The sequence below is a fragment of the Panthera pardus genome, unplaced genomic scaffold (genome assembly GCF_024362965.1).
Source record: "Panthera pardus isolate Hobbes unplaced genomic scaffold, ASM2436296v1 HiC_scaffold_23, whole genome shotgun sequence".
Lineage (NCBI taxonomy): Eukaryota > Metazoa > Chordata > Mammalia > Carnivora > Felidae > Panthera > Panthera pardus.
This window is the reverse complement of record NW_026526799.1, coordinates 2,259,402-2,275,080: the sequence shown is the minus strand read 5'-3', so window position 1 is coordinate 2,275,080 and position 15,679 is coordinate 2,259,402. Positions and strand designations below refer to the sequence as shown.

General features: G+C 57.1%; 1 protein-coding gene across 2 annotated transcripts; it reads left to right on the top strand.

Moving 5' to 3' along the window:
- Positions 1–5,364: 5,364 nt before the first annotated feature.
- STARD5 (StAR related lipid transfer domain containing 5) lies at positions 5,365–13,734 on the top strand. 2 transcript variants are annotated; one of them, XM_019460431.2, is made up of 6 exons: positions 5,365–5,573; positions 6,218–6,267; positions 6,619–6,751; positions 10,270–10,370; positions 11,257–11,350; positions 13,061–13,213. In XM_019460431.2, exons 1-6 carry the CDS (start codon positions 5,475–5,477, stop codon positions 13,100–13,102), a joined length of 519 nt encoding a protein of 172 aa, XP_019315976.1. In that variant the 5' UTR covers positions 5,365–5,474; the 3' UTR covers positions 13,103–13,213. The 2 variants fall into 2 exon arrangements, with proteins under 2 accessions (XP_019315976.1, XP_019315975.1); XM_019460430.2 differs by having other exon boundaries at positions 5,368–5,573; positions 10,253–10,370; positions 13,061–13,734.
- The last annotated feature ends 1,945 nt before the right edge of the window (positions 13,735–15,679 follow it).

The window sequence follows — 15,679 nt, the reverse complement described above, 5'->3', positions numbered from 1 at the left end:
CAAGCGGGGAGGGGCGGGGAGAGAGGGAGACACCGAATCCGAAGCAGGCTCCAGGCTCCGAGCCGTCCGCACAGAACCCGACGCGGGGGGTCAGACTCACAAACCGCGAGATCGTGACCTGAGCGGAAGTCGAATGCTTAACCGACCGAGCCGCCCGGGAGCCCCAAATTCCAAGTTATTTGAATTAATCCGCATTTCTCTGGTCGTTAGCCTCTTTCCCTGTGTTGACTGGTTGCTCGCATTTTCTCATCTGCGAACGGACAGCCTGTCCGCCTTTTGCTCGGTCTTCTGTTGTCAGTGGCCACCAGCTCTGGCCCTTACTTGAGCCACAGCCAGCAGAAAGCCCCAGTCCGCGCTACCAAAACACCTTCTCGTAACTGACCCTTCACAGCACGGCTTGGGCTTCCGGGGACGGTCCCTGCGGGCGGTGGGGGGCAGGGGGCGATTCCCATCCACCCTCCAGTAAAACTATCACTGAGGACATGGTCCACACCGTTATTAAAAATCTCTCCTAACCATGTCTATGCAACAAACTCCTCTCAGGCCTCAGAGATCGGGACAACGGTATCCACTAAATCGAGGTGCGTGAATTCCTCTTGATGGGAACAGTCTGGCAAATGCCTTAGGCCCCTAAAGGCACCTCCCTCGGTCACTGCTCCTGTCTCCAAATTCGCGAAGGCCAGAGTATTTAGAGAGCGGTTTCTGTGCATCTCGAAAAGACTGACTTCTGTAGGCTCGGGTGGCCCTCCTGTTTTCCGGCGACTCCATGGACGTGTTTGCGTGTTTTCCCTCTTCAGGATTGCCTCGGTTTGGATTTTGCTCTTTGCCCGTTTCGTGGTAAACACTGCGTTTCCTCACAGGAAGCCGGAGGCGGTAAAGCTTGTTAAGTAAACAGAGCCTGGGCGTGTGCCACAGCTCTGCCCCTTACTAGCTCCGGGGCCACGGACACCCTAGGGGATTCTCAGTTTCTCAACCTGTGCAATGGGATGGTAGTCAGCATCTCCTAATGCCGTGAGGGCTCAAAGGCACCACGCAGAGCAGGTGCTCGGGACAGTGGCAAGTAGGACCCGCCGAAAACAACCAGCTGCGGCTAAGAACAAGCATATGCGTGCTTACAGGTGAAAACTCGCCTGTGGAGACAGCACCTGCCGGAATGAACGTCGGAAATGCACACCCGATCCCTCGCCATCGTCCAAGTAGAACGCAAATACCCCATTCAGGAGCTCTTAGGGCTGGAGGGTGTGCACACAGGGGTCCACCCCTCCGTGGTCTGGAGCTGGGGTAGGGTGGAGGCCGCCGGGCTCCCCACAACCCCCCCCACCCCACCCTCCCGCCATCTACACTGATTTAATATTCAACTAGGATTCCAGCGCGATCTGCTCTCACAGTTGGGTTACACAGAGGCCTGAGGACGTGGTGGCAGGGGCTCTGATCAGTGGGGACGGCAGAGTGGCTCCATCCTCCTTCCCATCAGCTCTGAACGTCAGCCCCAGGCCCTGTGAGCGGCTAGTCCTGTGGGCCGACCCCCGCCCCTGCCCGGCCCCCACAACCTCCACAGGTCTCTGGGCTTCTTGTTTTCTGGGAGCAAACATTAAACACTCTTACAGTGTTAACTCTTTTTAAAAAAAAAAAAAAATGTCCCATTTATATAAGAATAAGTCTCTTAAGTGTTTGATGTCTACTTTAAAGTCACTTTCCAGGTGCCTGGGTGGCTCAGTCGGCTAAGCATCTGACTTCGGCTCAGGTCGTGATCTCATGGTTCGTGGGTTCCAGCCCCGCGTCGGGCTCTGGGCTGGCAGCTTGGAGCCTGGAGCCCGCTTCTGATTCTGTCTCCCTCTCTCTCTGCCCTCCCCCACTCATGCTCTGTCTCAAAAATAAAGTAACATTAAAAGAAATTAAAAAAAAAAAAGAATCTGTAACCTTATGGGGCACCTTGGTGGCTCCGTTGGTTGAGCGTCTGACTCTTGATTTTGACTCAGGTCACGATCTCACAGCTCGTGGGTTTCAGCCCCGCATCAGGCTCTGTGCTGATGGCTCAGAGCCTGGATCCTGCTTCGGATTCTGTGTCTCCTCCTCTCTCTGCCCCTCCCCCACTCATGCTCTGTTTCTCAAAAGTAAATAAACACTAAAAAAAAAAAAAAAAAAAGAAAAGAAAAGAAAATCACTTTCTACAGAAAGACTGACTTTCCCTGAGCTATGCTTTCACTGTGTTTTATCCCCAAACAAAAAATCTCTGACAGGTCCCAGCTGACGAGGTCTTGAGCTGCAGCTTTACAGAAACCCTACACTGAATTTGTCAAGGAGGCTTTTATTAATTTAAAAAGTCTTACATGTTAGGAATTAGAATAATTACATACAGTGTATGAGGATACAAAATAAAAAGAGTAACGGCCTTTGGCATCACTCCCTCCTGCTCACAGTTTGTATCTTGCTAGAAGCCAATCTTCTAAACACATCGATGTATAAACATACACAAACATCTCTAGTTTTTTTTCTCACTCAAGACACATATGATATGTTACATATGAACATTCATGGTACGCCAGCCACCATTCCGATTGCCAACCCATCCGTTAAAACCTTCGGCTCATATGTCAACCCCAGGAGTTAGTGCTATGATTTTTCTCATTTTCCGAATGAGGACGCTAAAGTCTGCAAGGGTCAGTGACTTGCCAGGGTCACAGCTAGTTACGTGGCGATGCTGGGATCTGAATCCAGGCAATCTGAGCTGCGCACTGACTTTCCTACCTACAATACCCTTGTCTTTTAATATATATTTTTGGCAAAAAAATAAATAAATTAAAAAAAAAATATATATATATATATATATTCCCTGTCAGTGCACATTGCACATATAAAACATTCATAGGGGAGAGTTAAGAATTTAAATAATACTAAGCCAATTCTTAAACTGAGTTTTTTTTTTAATATATGAAATTTATTGTCAAATCGGTTTCCATACAACACCCAGTGCTCCTCCCAAAAGACGCCCTCTTCAATACCCATCACCTACCCTCCCCTCCCTCCCACCCCCCATCAGCCCTCATAAACTGAGTTTTCAATACCATTTTTTTTCCTTCATAGAGAATAAATTGCTCTTGGCTAGAACAGCCGACTTCCCATCAACCGTGTCCAGCCTGCTGCCTGTGCTCCAGAGAATATTTCCTGTCCCAGCCGGGCTCCCTCCCCTTCCTGTGTCTCACTGTTTTAATGGCTACCTAATAGTCCACTGAATGAATACCCTGTAACTTTCTTTACTCCGCCAACAAACAGATTTCTTTCCGGTTGCATGATCAATCTTTGGCTTTGTGCAGGAGTTTCTTGGTCAAAGCACAAGTAAACTCACATTTTGATAGGCTGTTCTCCTCCCAGAAGGTTACATAAGTTTAGACTCCTGCCCGCAGCGTATTAAAACATACACCCTCCTACCCGGAATTAACAGACCTCTTTATCTGCCCGGCTGATAGGCGTGAAAGTGGACGCTTGTTTTAATGTTTTAGTGACGGATTCCCTATGAGGGAGGTCCTGCAACTTTTCACTGCCTTCTTAGCCCTGTTAATTTTTCTGCAGAGTATCTGTTCCCATCTGATGCATTCGTTTTGTCTGTTCGGTTGTTTGCATATATCCTAATAATTCGTAAGAGCACTTTGTACATGACAAAAACTTACTTTTAGATAAACAGTGCTCCAATTTTTCCTTCAGATATTTTTGTGGCATTTTTGATGTGCTTAATTTTTTTAAAACATCTTTTTTCCCTATGTTTAAAAATTATTTTAGGGGCGCCTGGGTGGCTCAGTCGGTTGAGCGCCCGACTTCAGCTCAGGTCACGATCTCGCGGTCTGTGAGTTCGAGTCCCGCGTCAGGCTCTGGGCTGATGGCTCAGAGCCTGGAGCCTGCTTCCGATTCTGTGTCTCCCTCTCTCTCTGCCCCTCCCCCGTTCATGCTCTGTCTCTCTCTGTCTCAAAAATAAATAAATGTTAAAAAAAAATTTAATAAAAAATTATTTTATTTTTAAAGACAGAGCGAGAGAGTGGGGGAGAGGGGCAGAGGGGCAGAGGGAGAGACAGACTCTTAAGCAGGCTGCATGCTCTGCGCAGAGCCCAAAGCGGGGCTGGATCCCAAGCCCTGGGATCATGACCAGAGCCAAAATCCAGAGTCCCAAGGTCAACCGACTGAACCATCCAAGCGCCCCTGTGCTTAATTCTTTTTAATGTGGTTACCTCATTGGTCTTTCCTTTGCTGCCTCCTAGGAATACCCACGTGTGACTTCACTTGGCACGGAGACATTGATTAGTGTCTCACTTCATCTTGGAACAAACTGAGGCTCAGAGAGGTTAAGTGACTTGCCCCAAATCACACAGCCACTACAGGATGAAGCCGGGTCGGGAACCCGGGAGTCCCTAAGTCCCCAAGTCCCCGTCCAGGGCTTCCTTACAGCCTGGCAGCCCATCACAATCTCCGAAAAGGATTTTCAAGTCGTCTTTTGGTTTACAACCATTTTTCACACCTTTACAAGAAACAACAGGCACAGGGACACACGCACACACAGACCTCAGTGCTGACCTCTTCACACATTTGGTTGGTTCCAGAAGAGGAGAGACCGAGGCTGCCCTTGCCATTCGCACCAGGGGGATGTGGCCCCACTCATTCCCCAAGATCAAGGCCACCCGGATCCGCAGAAGCCTGTACCTCTTACCCGGAGCCTAACTCTGCCCCAGATGCCCCCCACATCCCACGCCTCCTGGGCCCCTCCACTTAGGTCGTTCAGCCCTCCGACCCCACGTGCCCAGAACTGAGGGCACCACGGTTCCCAGGGGCTCAGGCCTCAGGGGCGGCCGCCGTTCTGCAGGCCCCACGTCACTGGCACAGACCTCCAGCCTCCCCCGTCTGGGCACCGGCGGCGGAGCCCTCTCCTCCCCGGCCCCGCCGTCTCCCCTCCGCGGCTGCGGCCCCTACCCCGCGTCCCCGCGCACCCCCCCCTGCGCCCCCGCAGCAGCCACCCCAGAAGCTCATCTCCGACGCGAACTGCACGGTCGCCCGGCCCGGCTGCAGGCCTGCGGGCGCTCCGAGCACCGGTGCGCGCTCCCGGCCCGCCTAGGCCTCCGCGGGGCCGCCCCGAGCTCGGGGTGCAAGGCGGCTCCCGGGACCCGGCGGGCGGGAGGCGGACCCGGCAGGTCTGCGCCGTGATCCCCGGACCCGCCCAGCCGGGTCTGGCGCTCGCGGGCCCTGCCAGTCTCCGGCCGCCGGTCTGCCTGCCTGGGCCAATCCCGAGCGCGGGGCGGGGCCCGTCTGCCGGCCTGGGCCAATCCCGAGCGTGGGGCGGGTCCCGTCTGCCTGCCTGGGCCAATCCCGAGCGCGGGGCGGGGCCGAGGCCCAGGTTCCGCCCGGGCCCGCGAGCTGCGGCCTCCCGGACCCGGCGCCCGCCGCCGCTCAGCCGGGCCGCGACCCCGCAGCCACGCGCGGCCCTTGGCGCTATGGACCCGGCGCTGGCCGCGCAGATGGGCGAGGCGGTGGCGGAGAAGATGCTCCAGTACCGGCGAGACAAGTCAGGATGGAAAATTTGCCGGGAAGCCGTGAGTGAGGAGCTGGGCAGGAAGGGGTCGTGGGGCCTTTGCTCCCTGGGGCCGGGGTCTCCTCCGTAGACCCCAGGCTCCTCCTCTTCCCGCTCCTTTCTGCATTCCAATACCTTGGAGCTGGATTGGGAGGAGATTCCCTTGAGGGTTGTTTCCTTAAAAGAAAAAAAAAATCCTAGGCCTGTTGTGCGCACTATGACCCCGGGAGATAAGTGTCTGTCCCTTTCCTTGTGTGACTTGTCCAAGGCCACCTGGCTAGCACACGGTGGTTTGGAGTCGAGCCAAAACACCAGGTTCCAAAGCCTGCACCTCTCGCTGTGTTCCCGGGAGGGCGGCATGGGAATAGTTTTTGCCTGCGCAGCTCATGACTTTTAACGAGCAGACTGACATTGCTGGAGGAAACAAAATGCGTGGTGATTTGGAGAGGCTGGAAAACCGCCCTGAGCCCTTGGAATCCAGTTAAGAGCCGTTGCTCCATCACGTTCAGCTTGGTCCAGGACCCCCGCCCTGGCACACGAGTGGGGTCACGCACCTTGGAGAATCCCACCTCTCGAGGCTCCAGACTTCCAGACCAGGGGAAGGGGCCAGGTGATCTCCCAGAGCCCTTCTAGCTCTAAATTCTGCGATTCTGTGCCTTTTGACAGAATGGAGTCTCGGTTTCCTGGAGGCCATCTATGGAGTTTCCAGGGAACCTGTAAGTGCCTTGTCCAAGTTCATCAGAAGTGCCACACCGCTCTGGATGTCTCTGTGGGTTTGCTTCCTAAAATAATTCCAGTCTCCCCTAGCACCCTGGAATCAGCTGGCCAGTTGTCGTCCAGAAAACCTTCCTGTTTTTATCTCAACCATTTCCAGCAAACTGTCTCTTGCGAAAGCTCACTGTCCATTCCTGCAGGCCTGAGGGGAGGCGGGCTGGTAAACCTCAGCCCCCAATCCGCGAGGCTGTCTCAAAGAGCGGTGACAGATGTGGCACCGAGTCCTTGTGTACGATCCCAGGATAAAAAGTGTTTGGTTGATGCCTGGCATCACCTTCCTCCTTGTGCTCCAGGTACCGGGGAGAAGGCATCGTGAATGGGACGCCAGAGAAGGTGTGGGGCTGCGTTAAGCCACTTGCTGGGACCCTGAGAGACCAGTGGGATGAGAATGTGAGCAGCTTTGAAATTATCGAAAGCATCACGGATGTAAGTCTTTGCGAGCGCTCTTACCCTGGCAGTCACCTCCCTCTGGAGCTGGTCAGCGGCAGCTCTTGGCAAGGGGAGGACCCTGCAAACCCCTGGTACCCAGCAAACACAGGCTGCCCGCTGGCCAGGTCCAGGTAGGAGATGGCGTGACTGGCGAGGCGGAGGAACCCTGAGCAGAGTGCAGAGAACGCAGCAGCTGACGAAAGAGGGGGTGTGAATGTGGTTCCTGCAGCTGCCGGGCCAGTGCCTGGATTTGACCTTGACCTCCCAGCTCTGGTTTGAAATATCGCCCTCTGATGGGGCCGTGATCATGAATCCAGAGTCCTGGCCCCAGCGTCGGGGTTCTCTGCCAGCTGCGGGGCTATGCCAGGTGGCGGCTCTGGATTACAGTTTCTCCATTGGTAAGACGTGCGTCGTCTAAGCTACCCCGCCCAGTAGAACTTTCCACCATAATGGAATTGTGCTGTAACCACGCCTACTACAGTAGCCACTAGCCCCAGTTGGCCACAGAGCCCTTGAACGTGTCAAGAAAGTGAAGGAAATGAATTGTTTGAGGATGTGAATTGCTAATTTTGTTTGTCGTTACTCTCGATGTCAGTTTAAACAGCCACGTGGACATATCAGCCACCATAGGAACACAATTCTAGATGGTTGTGTCTTCAGAACATTAAGCCTCAGGAGCTTGTAAGCAGGAAGAACCCACCTCATTCTGATTACGGAAGTTAAGGAAACAAAACAAAGTCGTAGACAAAACTAATAAGCCAGTTGCCTTGGGGGGAAATGTTGCCACCCGGTTTGATTTTGCCATCTGTGGACGTGACCGCCTCTCGGCTGTTTACACAGCCGACGCTGTGAAACCTTCAAGACATAGTGCTGTGTGTTGGCCAGTCGGTAGGACCCAGGTGTTCTCTGCCTCGGCCAAAAGTCACATTGCAGTCCCTTGTCATAGTGTATGTCCCCGTTTCCTGAGGGGTGGGGCACACACCCCTGGGATACAAAAGACGTCAGGCCAGAGCTGAAATGGAATCCCACATGGTGAGATCACCCCATCTCAGTTTACTCTCTGACAGTCTGAAGAGGGGGGTCTCGGGGACTAATGTGCCTTTGACCCCCGTTTGACATCTGCTAGTCCCCTTAGAATTACAATCCGACAATCCTTTGCCTGTATATTTTGCGGTGGCCTTTATGCCAAGTGATATTTCCACCCCCCGCCCCCCATCTTGGGATAGTTAAATAGCTTCATTTTATCTTTTTTAAATTTTTTTTAATGTTTATTTATTTTTGAGAGAGACAGACAGAACGCGTGTGGGGGAGGGGCAGAGAGAGAGGGAGACACAGAATCCGAAGCAGGCCCCGGGCTCCGAGCTGTCAGCACAGAGCCCGATGCGGGGCTCGAACCCACGAACCGCGAGATCATGACCTGAGCCGAAGTCGGACGCTCAACCAACCGAGCCACCCAGGCACCCCTAAATAGCTTCATTTTAAAATAAATTTACCCAGGGTGCCTGGGGGGCGCAGTTGGTTAAGCATCGGCTCAGGTCATGATCTCACAGTCTGTGAGTTCGAGCTCCTTTTTGGGCTCTGTGCGGACAGCTCAGAGCCTGGGGCCTGCTTCGGATTCTGTGTCTCCCGCTCTCTCTGCCCCTCCCCTGCTTCAAAAATAAATAAACGTTAAAAAAAATTAAAAAGTACATTAAAAATTTTTCAAATCTGGACTGAGGATAGGATTATAATTTAGTAAAATAACATGATTAGATTACCAATGTTGATGAAGGACTATAAGCTATAAAAGTAAACTATTTTACATCTCTCATGAGAGGAACAGGGGGTCTTTTCTCCTTGAATTAATTCACGTGTCCGTGAAAAGATAAGACTTTCCACTTAGAAAGTTAGAGGGGACACCTCTCTGGCTCAGTCGATGGCACGTGTGAGTCTTGATCTTGGGGTTGCAGGTTCAAGCCCCACGTTGGGTGTAGAGATTACTTAACAATAAAATCTTCAAAAAAAAAAAACAAACAAGGAAGAAAGAGCCTTTAGTGGACAATAGCTACAAAAGAGGGGAACACACGGGCTGCTGGTGAGCTCAGCGGGGGAAGCGGCTGACCACGGCACCTCCTGACCTCTCCGTGAAGCAGTGAGAGTGGGGGGAAGGAGCCCTCCCCTGCAGGGCGGTGTGTATCAGCCAGATTGTGACGAATCTCCGAGTTGATAGGTAGATGATGGATGGACAGACGGATGGATGAGACACAGGGCCACGCCGCAAGCTTGTGGCATTGAGGACACGCGCTGACACCTTCAGGGTCTCTTACCCGTGTCCTCTTTATCTCCGTCCCCAAACACCCTCCTTCAGGAACGAGGCATCCTGCGGCAGGAATCGGGAGTAGAAGCCGGCCGTGTTGTTACTAAGAACAAATCGCTTCTGCTGGTCCTGCTGCACAGTATGAGGACTCAGACAAGGCCGGACTGCCTTGTTTCTGACAGAAGCTTTGGCCTTTAGAAAGAATATGCTTTAAAAAAAAAGAATCTGCTCAAGAGAGGGGAGGGCAGGACATTCTCACTCCTGCGTGCCCTCCTTTGCTGTTGGAATCAGCATCCTGACGTGTCCCTTTGGCGCCCTGGGGAACTCGGGCACGGGGACTCGGGCGCGCGTGACAGGATTCCAGACGGGTCGAGCGTGCTGTGCCCGTGTCTCCAGTGGGGAGGGAGGGCCTGAGTCGAGGTGAGCCCGTTCTCGGGCAGGTGGTTTTAGGAGGCACACGGGGGAAGCCGGGTCATCTGGAAAAGGATTCCCGGTTCCCCCCAGGGATTGCCTGCCTGGCTGCAGACTCAAACCCTGGGGACAGAGGTGGCTGAGAAAACACCTGCCAATCGTGCTGTCCCTCGCCCCCAGGCGGCCCACCCCGTCCTCCACCTGTTCTCCTTTGTGAGCCTGAGAGGGCGGGGCCCTGCCTCTCCAGGGGAAAGTGGGCTAGAGCCCGGGTGGGTTTAGGGTGACCTTGGCTTACAGGGTGGGAGAGAGGACTGGTGGGGTGCTCTGGGACGGGGTGGGGTTCCTGGGGCACGTCCTCCAGGGCCGGGACGTGGGGAAGCAGAAAGCTGCCTGGCTCAGCCTCTCAGGGTCAGGCAGGTGCAGGGTTAGCCAAAAACCAGCACCCCTCCTGCCTCTCAGGCGGTTCACACCTCCCCGCCTGAGCTTAGCGGTGAGCTGCTTCACCTCTCCCAGCCCCCGTGTCCTCACCTGTCAAATGGGTTCATGACACCCAGGTCTCAGAGCTCAGTGGCGGGGGGAGGTGCCCGAGAGCTTTGCCCAGCCAGGCTCTCCCTGGACGCACAGTCAGTGGCAACTCTGGGGACCCTGAGACGTAAGCTCAGAGTGGCCCCGATCTAGAGCCTGCAGTCCACGGTCAGCGCTGCCCCCTCCCCAGTTTCCCAGACCCCGGGGTGTGGGGTGGGAGCAGGGAGACCTCCGGCCGGCAGCTGGACTCGCCTTGGCTTTGACAGACGCTGTGTATCAGCAGAACCGCCACCCCCTCGGCCGCCATGAAGCTCATTTCCCCCAGAGATTTCGTGGACTTGGTGTTGGTCAAGAAGTACGAGGATGGGACTCTCAGCTCCAATGGTGAGTGCCGCTGGCCGCCCCGGGATCACGTCCTGCGTCCCTTGTGCACGGGCCTCTGCTCGTCGGCTTGGGTGGGATCGTGTGCCACGGAGGGCCGAGGGGGAGGGCCCACATGTTAGTAATTTCATATATATGTATGTTTTCCTTTAATAAATGTTTATTCAAGAGAGAGAGACAGAGTGCAAGCAGGGGAGGGGCAGAGAGAGGGGGAGACACAGAATCCGAAGCAGCTCCAGGCTCTGAGCCATCGGCACAGGGCCCGACGCGGGGCTGGAACCCACGAACCGCGAGATCACGACCTGAGCCGAAGGCGGACGCTTAACCGGCTGAGCCCCCCAGGCGCCCCGTAATTTTACGTCTAAGTCTCAGATGTGGCCAGCGCCCCGCTGGCCGCCAAGGCTCATCGTCCACGCCCGACACGTGTCGCCTGGTTTGACTGCACGGAGCCTCCGTGTGCAACGAGTCGCTGGGCCCGTGGGGGCGCGTCCCCGAGGGGCTGTGGGCCGTCCCCTCCTTCCCAGCGGGGAACAGAGTCCTGCCACGGCGTATTTCACCCGGGGAACCCGCAGCCCCTGCTGTTCCTCCGGATCCCGGCAGGGGGGGCGCCTCTCCTACCGCCGTGCCTCGGCCCGTGCAGTGTTCTTTTCTCTAAGAAGCTGGCAGGCTTGGGGAGGCTGTGCACGTGTGTGGACGCCCATGAGCGTGTGCGCACGTGTGTGTGTGTGGGTGTGAGGGACACGGGTCGGGGGGGACGCTCAGGGGCAGGTCACAGGGCGCCCGTGCTGACTCCTCGGGCCCCAGATGGCGGGGTCTGCGGGCAGGAGGGGCCACGGTGCCCCGACGGTCTGAGGTCGCAGCTCACTGGCCACTTTGTGCTGTCTTCCAGCTGTGAACGTGGAACATCGGTCATGCCCCCCGAGGCCGGGGTACGTGAGAGGGTTCAACCACCCTTGTGGTTGCTTCTGCGAACCTCTGCCCGGGTGAGATTGATCTCCTGCATGGAATTACGTGCCCAGACCCACGCGTAGCTTAACTGTGGACCTTTCGTTCATGGGGCACGTTAATTACGATTTGCAGTCATAAAAATGCCTTATGGCTCTGTAGGCTTTGACATTACTCGTCAGTGATGCAATGTCCCAAAGCACCAGGCCCAGGGGAAGGGACCGTGGGAGGCCTTGTTCTTGCTGTTCAATGTGGACTGCTCCCTCCCGCCCCATAAGACGGGCTGGGCAAACGTCATGGTCCCATTTAGCAGATGAGGAAACTGAGGCCGGAGGAGGTCAAGTTATCTATGCCGGGTGAAAGGTTTCAGAGGCTGGCGGTGCAGAGTTGGAGGACCCGGAGTGGCTGAGCGGCTGGCCGTCCCCACCCCGTGTCCCACACAGGGCTTGGGTCCCCCCAACACAGAAGAGGCTGGCAGTGCTAGGGGCTGACGGGCGATTCTGAGAGCACACGTGAGCCAGCCCTGACCCTGCACTCAGGGGCAGTTCTGTCCCATTTTCTCATAGCTCGGGGCAGGTTTTTACTAGAACTTTCTGGGTAAATAATAACTGGAGGTCAGTTGACAGTGAAAGAAATTGCACCCGAGATTGTGACCCAGAGTAACACTTCCGTTGGGGATGGGCAGCAGGACAGGGGGAGTGCGCCTTCAACCACACAGTCCTCGAAGGGCCTTGTCACAGGGTTTTGCTGAAACTCCTTCCGGGAGTTTGAAAATCGCTTAGTCACACGCCCCGCGACACACAGCTGCATGCGGTTTTGGTCCCCCGCATGCACAGGTGCCCTGACCGAGACCATGAACTTCTGCCTTGTTTTCTTGTCCTTGTTTTCTTTTTTTTTTTTTAATTTTTTTTTTAACGTTTATTTATTTTTGAGACAGAGAGACAGAGAGACAGAGCATGAACGGGGGAGGGGCAGAGAGAGAGGGAGACACAGAATCGGAAGCAGGCTCCAGGCTCTGAGCCGTCAGCCCAGAGCCCGACGCGGGGCTTGAACTCACGGACCGTGAGATCGTGACCTGAGCTGAAGTTGGAGGCTTAACCGACTGAGCCACCCAGGCGCCCCCTCTTGTCCTTGTTTTCTTGTCCGTAGCCTCTGGGGGCTGCCTCTTCCCACCCGGCCTGGCGTGTGTTTACCTCCCTCCATGCCCAGCGCTCCCCGCCACCGCCCAAGAGGTGTCTCCTTTACCTGCTCATGTTTCCAGGCAAAGAGTTCATGCAGAGGGATGCTAGGGCTCAGGCGAGCCCCGGGAGAAGGAGCAGACAGAGGAGGGGGGTGCCACCCGGGCTCAGCGGGCGGGGGGGCGGAGGATGTGAAGCTTTGAGACGGAGGGAGTCGTGGCCCCAGACTGGATGGTCCGCGCAGACCGGAAAAGCCACGGCCCAGAGCAGCACGTGCTGGCCGACATTGCTTGTCTGCTCAGCCCGTCTGTCTCCGGGCCTCACTTCCCTTTCTGTACATCTGGGAGGAGGGCAGGGTTCTAAAGGGTCTCCTCCTCCAGGCCCTTGACCTACATGACGTTGGAGCAAGTCTGGTGGGCAGGCGCAGAGCTGCGTGGGGTTCCTGAGGACGAATCTCCACGTCCCGGCTGTTTCTCCGGGGTGGGGGGCGGGCCCTCCTCGCCGGCCCTGCTGTGCGGCCCCAGTGCCCTGCCACGGACACGTGACGTGACCCTGCTCTGGTTTCTCCAGGGAGCCCGGCCGGACCCACCTGGTCACATTCTTCCAGACTGACCTCAGCGGGTACCTCCCACGGAGTGTGGTGGACTCCTTCTTCCCCCGCAGCATGGCTGGCTTCTACGCCAACCTGGAGAAAGCCGTGAAGAAATTCTACAGCTGACGTGCTCGCCCACTGGCCCAGAACTTGTGTCGCTCGTCACAGAGCTCCAGGTGCTGGGGTACCGCTTTTCCCTCTGTGGAAGCCGCTTGGGGACCGCTCGTCTCCCCAGAGGCCGGCCAGAGAGGCCCCCCTGTCCCGCTCCTTCTCCTCCCACTCGGGGCCCCCTTGGGGGACCCGCCCCGGTGCCCTGTCTGCCGGCTGTCCGCACACCTCCTGCAGCCGGCACACCCAGCCCTCCAGCCGCCGCCGCCCACAGGGTGATACTCCGCGGTCCAAATTTCCGTGCCAGTCACTGAGACTTCCTGTCCCTGTTGGTCAGAGGGAACCCCTGTCGATACCGGAAACCAGGCTCTCCTGCCCCTTCAGCGTCCGGGACTCTGTCCGACCTGTTGCCGCACACCTGACATCTGTTTTCCTGATGACACCGCACCAGGGTCTCCCCTTTAAAAAGATGTCCCTGAAAAAAAAACTTAGAAAATACTGCTTTAACAGATGAGATGAGCGTTAAGGAAAGATTCGTCCAATATTTCGTTTGTTGTATCTTCTATTTGAACGGGTTGTTTTGTCTCTTTCCCCTGAGTTAACTTCTCTTGCCCTCTGTGCTAGAGGCCTGGGTCGGGCCGTGCCAGGGTCAGCAGGAAGGCTGGGAGAGCAGGTCCCCTCCAGCAGCGCCGGCCAGAGTGCCCGCACGGGCCTGCACGGGCCCTGCCCACCGCGGTGGGCCGTCGGACCCGGGGAGCCCGGCCTTGCCACCTGGGAGGGGCCTCAGCAGCCCCACGAGGTCCCTTGCCTCTCCCCGGTCAGGACCACACAGTCGTGTGGAGTTCTCCGGCACCCCCTCCCCTGCGGTCCCCCGCCTTGCTGGTGCGGAAGATCCCTGCGTGTCTGACCAGAGTCCCCTTGTGTGGCAGCCGGAAGTGCCTGCAGGGAGTTTCCAGAGTCCTGTGCATCGTGTCCTCACATCTGCCTGGCCCGCCCGTCTCCTGAATGTGCCGAAGCCCGAGCAGCCTTTAAAACGGGAGGCTCCGTGTCCGGGGCTGAGAAAGCCCCCTTCTCCCTGGGTGGTGATGCGACCACAGATCCCACGGTCGTGCCGTCGGGATCACCCCGCTAGCTTCTCGGGAAGTCGTCATCAGACTCTTGACTTTATTTCGATTCCCTTCCTTCGTGAAGAACTGCCCGGCACTGTCCTGTGTCAGTGCCTCCTGAGTCGCCTCCGCAGGTGCAGCCAGGTCTCGGCGCACCGGCTCAGGAGTCCCCAGGAGGCGGTGGTCTTAGCGAGACGGGGCTGCCTGTGCCGGGCCGTCCAGCGACGTGGAGGGCCGTGCTGCCCGGCGCACATCTCACGGGGCCCCCCGGGCACCCCGCCCACCTGCCGGCGTCGGGGTAAACTGAGCACTGGACTAGGAGTCCGAAAGCATGCATCTGGTCCCATGCCTGCCACTCAGACCCCTCGCATCCCTGCGCGTCGACTTCCTGTCTCTCTAGGACTACACGGGGACACGAATGCCAGCCCCAGCCCGCTGCTCGGGAGTCCGTGCGGATGGAGGGACGGGCGAGGTCACTGCCCAAAGCAGAGGACCGGGGCAGCCGGGAGAGGCCCTCGGGGAGGCTCGTTTCCGTGCCGCGTTGACGAGGTTGGGAACCGTGACGCTGGGTCCTTGTGGGTGGCTGGAAACACCGTCTGCAGAGGCTGTTCTGGGCCTGGCCTCGTGGCCGTTCCTAACGAGCCGGGGGCCCTTCCGACACCCACAGCTGCGCCCCAGCCCCGAGACCAGCCTGCCCCTGTCGCTCACTTGGCTTGTCCGGCCCGGCGGGAGGCTTTCTGTGTGTCCCTGGCCCCGGCCGGCCCCGTGCTCATGCGTGTCCCCTCCTCCCAGTCCCGACGGAAGGCCGCGTCCTCCTTCCCTGCGCTGGTCCACGTGCCTGACCTGGCCGCTTGCCTGACAATGGCCCGATGATCGGAATCATCTCTGCGCGAGGTGGTGGGGGCGGGGGTGTGCCTCCGGGTTCCCGTGGCCTCGTCATGCAGGTGGGACCCCGCGGATGGCAGCAGGACTGAGTCACGCCTTCCGGGGCTGCGTCTTCAGGGTTTCTATGAAACCTGAAGAACTGGTCCACGTGGCGGCTCAGCTCCTGCCTCCGCCCGGGGCTTCACGGGATTCACAAGGGGACGTAGGGGGGCAGCAGGCAGGACACGACCACGCCGAGCCCAACGGCTTCCCGGGGTGAACGGGACGGCGAGGGGACGGCCACTGCCGTGAGGTCACTGCGGCACTCGTGTAAAGAGGAGGCCCCGGGGGCCTTTTCTAAGAGTTCACTGCCCCGGAGAAGCCACCAGGTCCCGCCGGCATGGCCCGGCGCTCCTGGCCCCGGGAATAACTCGTGTTCCTGTTGTCTGTGGTTTTCGCGATAGACGTGGGGCCGGGACGGGGCTGGAACGCCGCCCGGGGTCACGTCAAAGAGCGCGC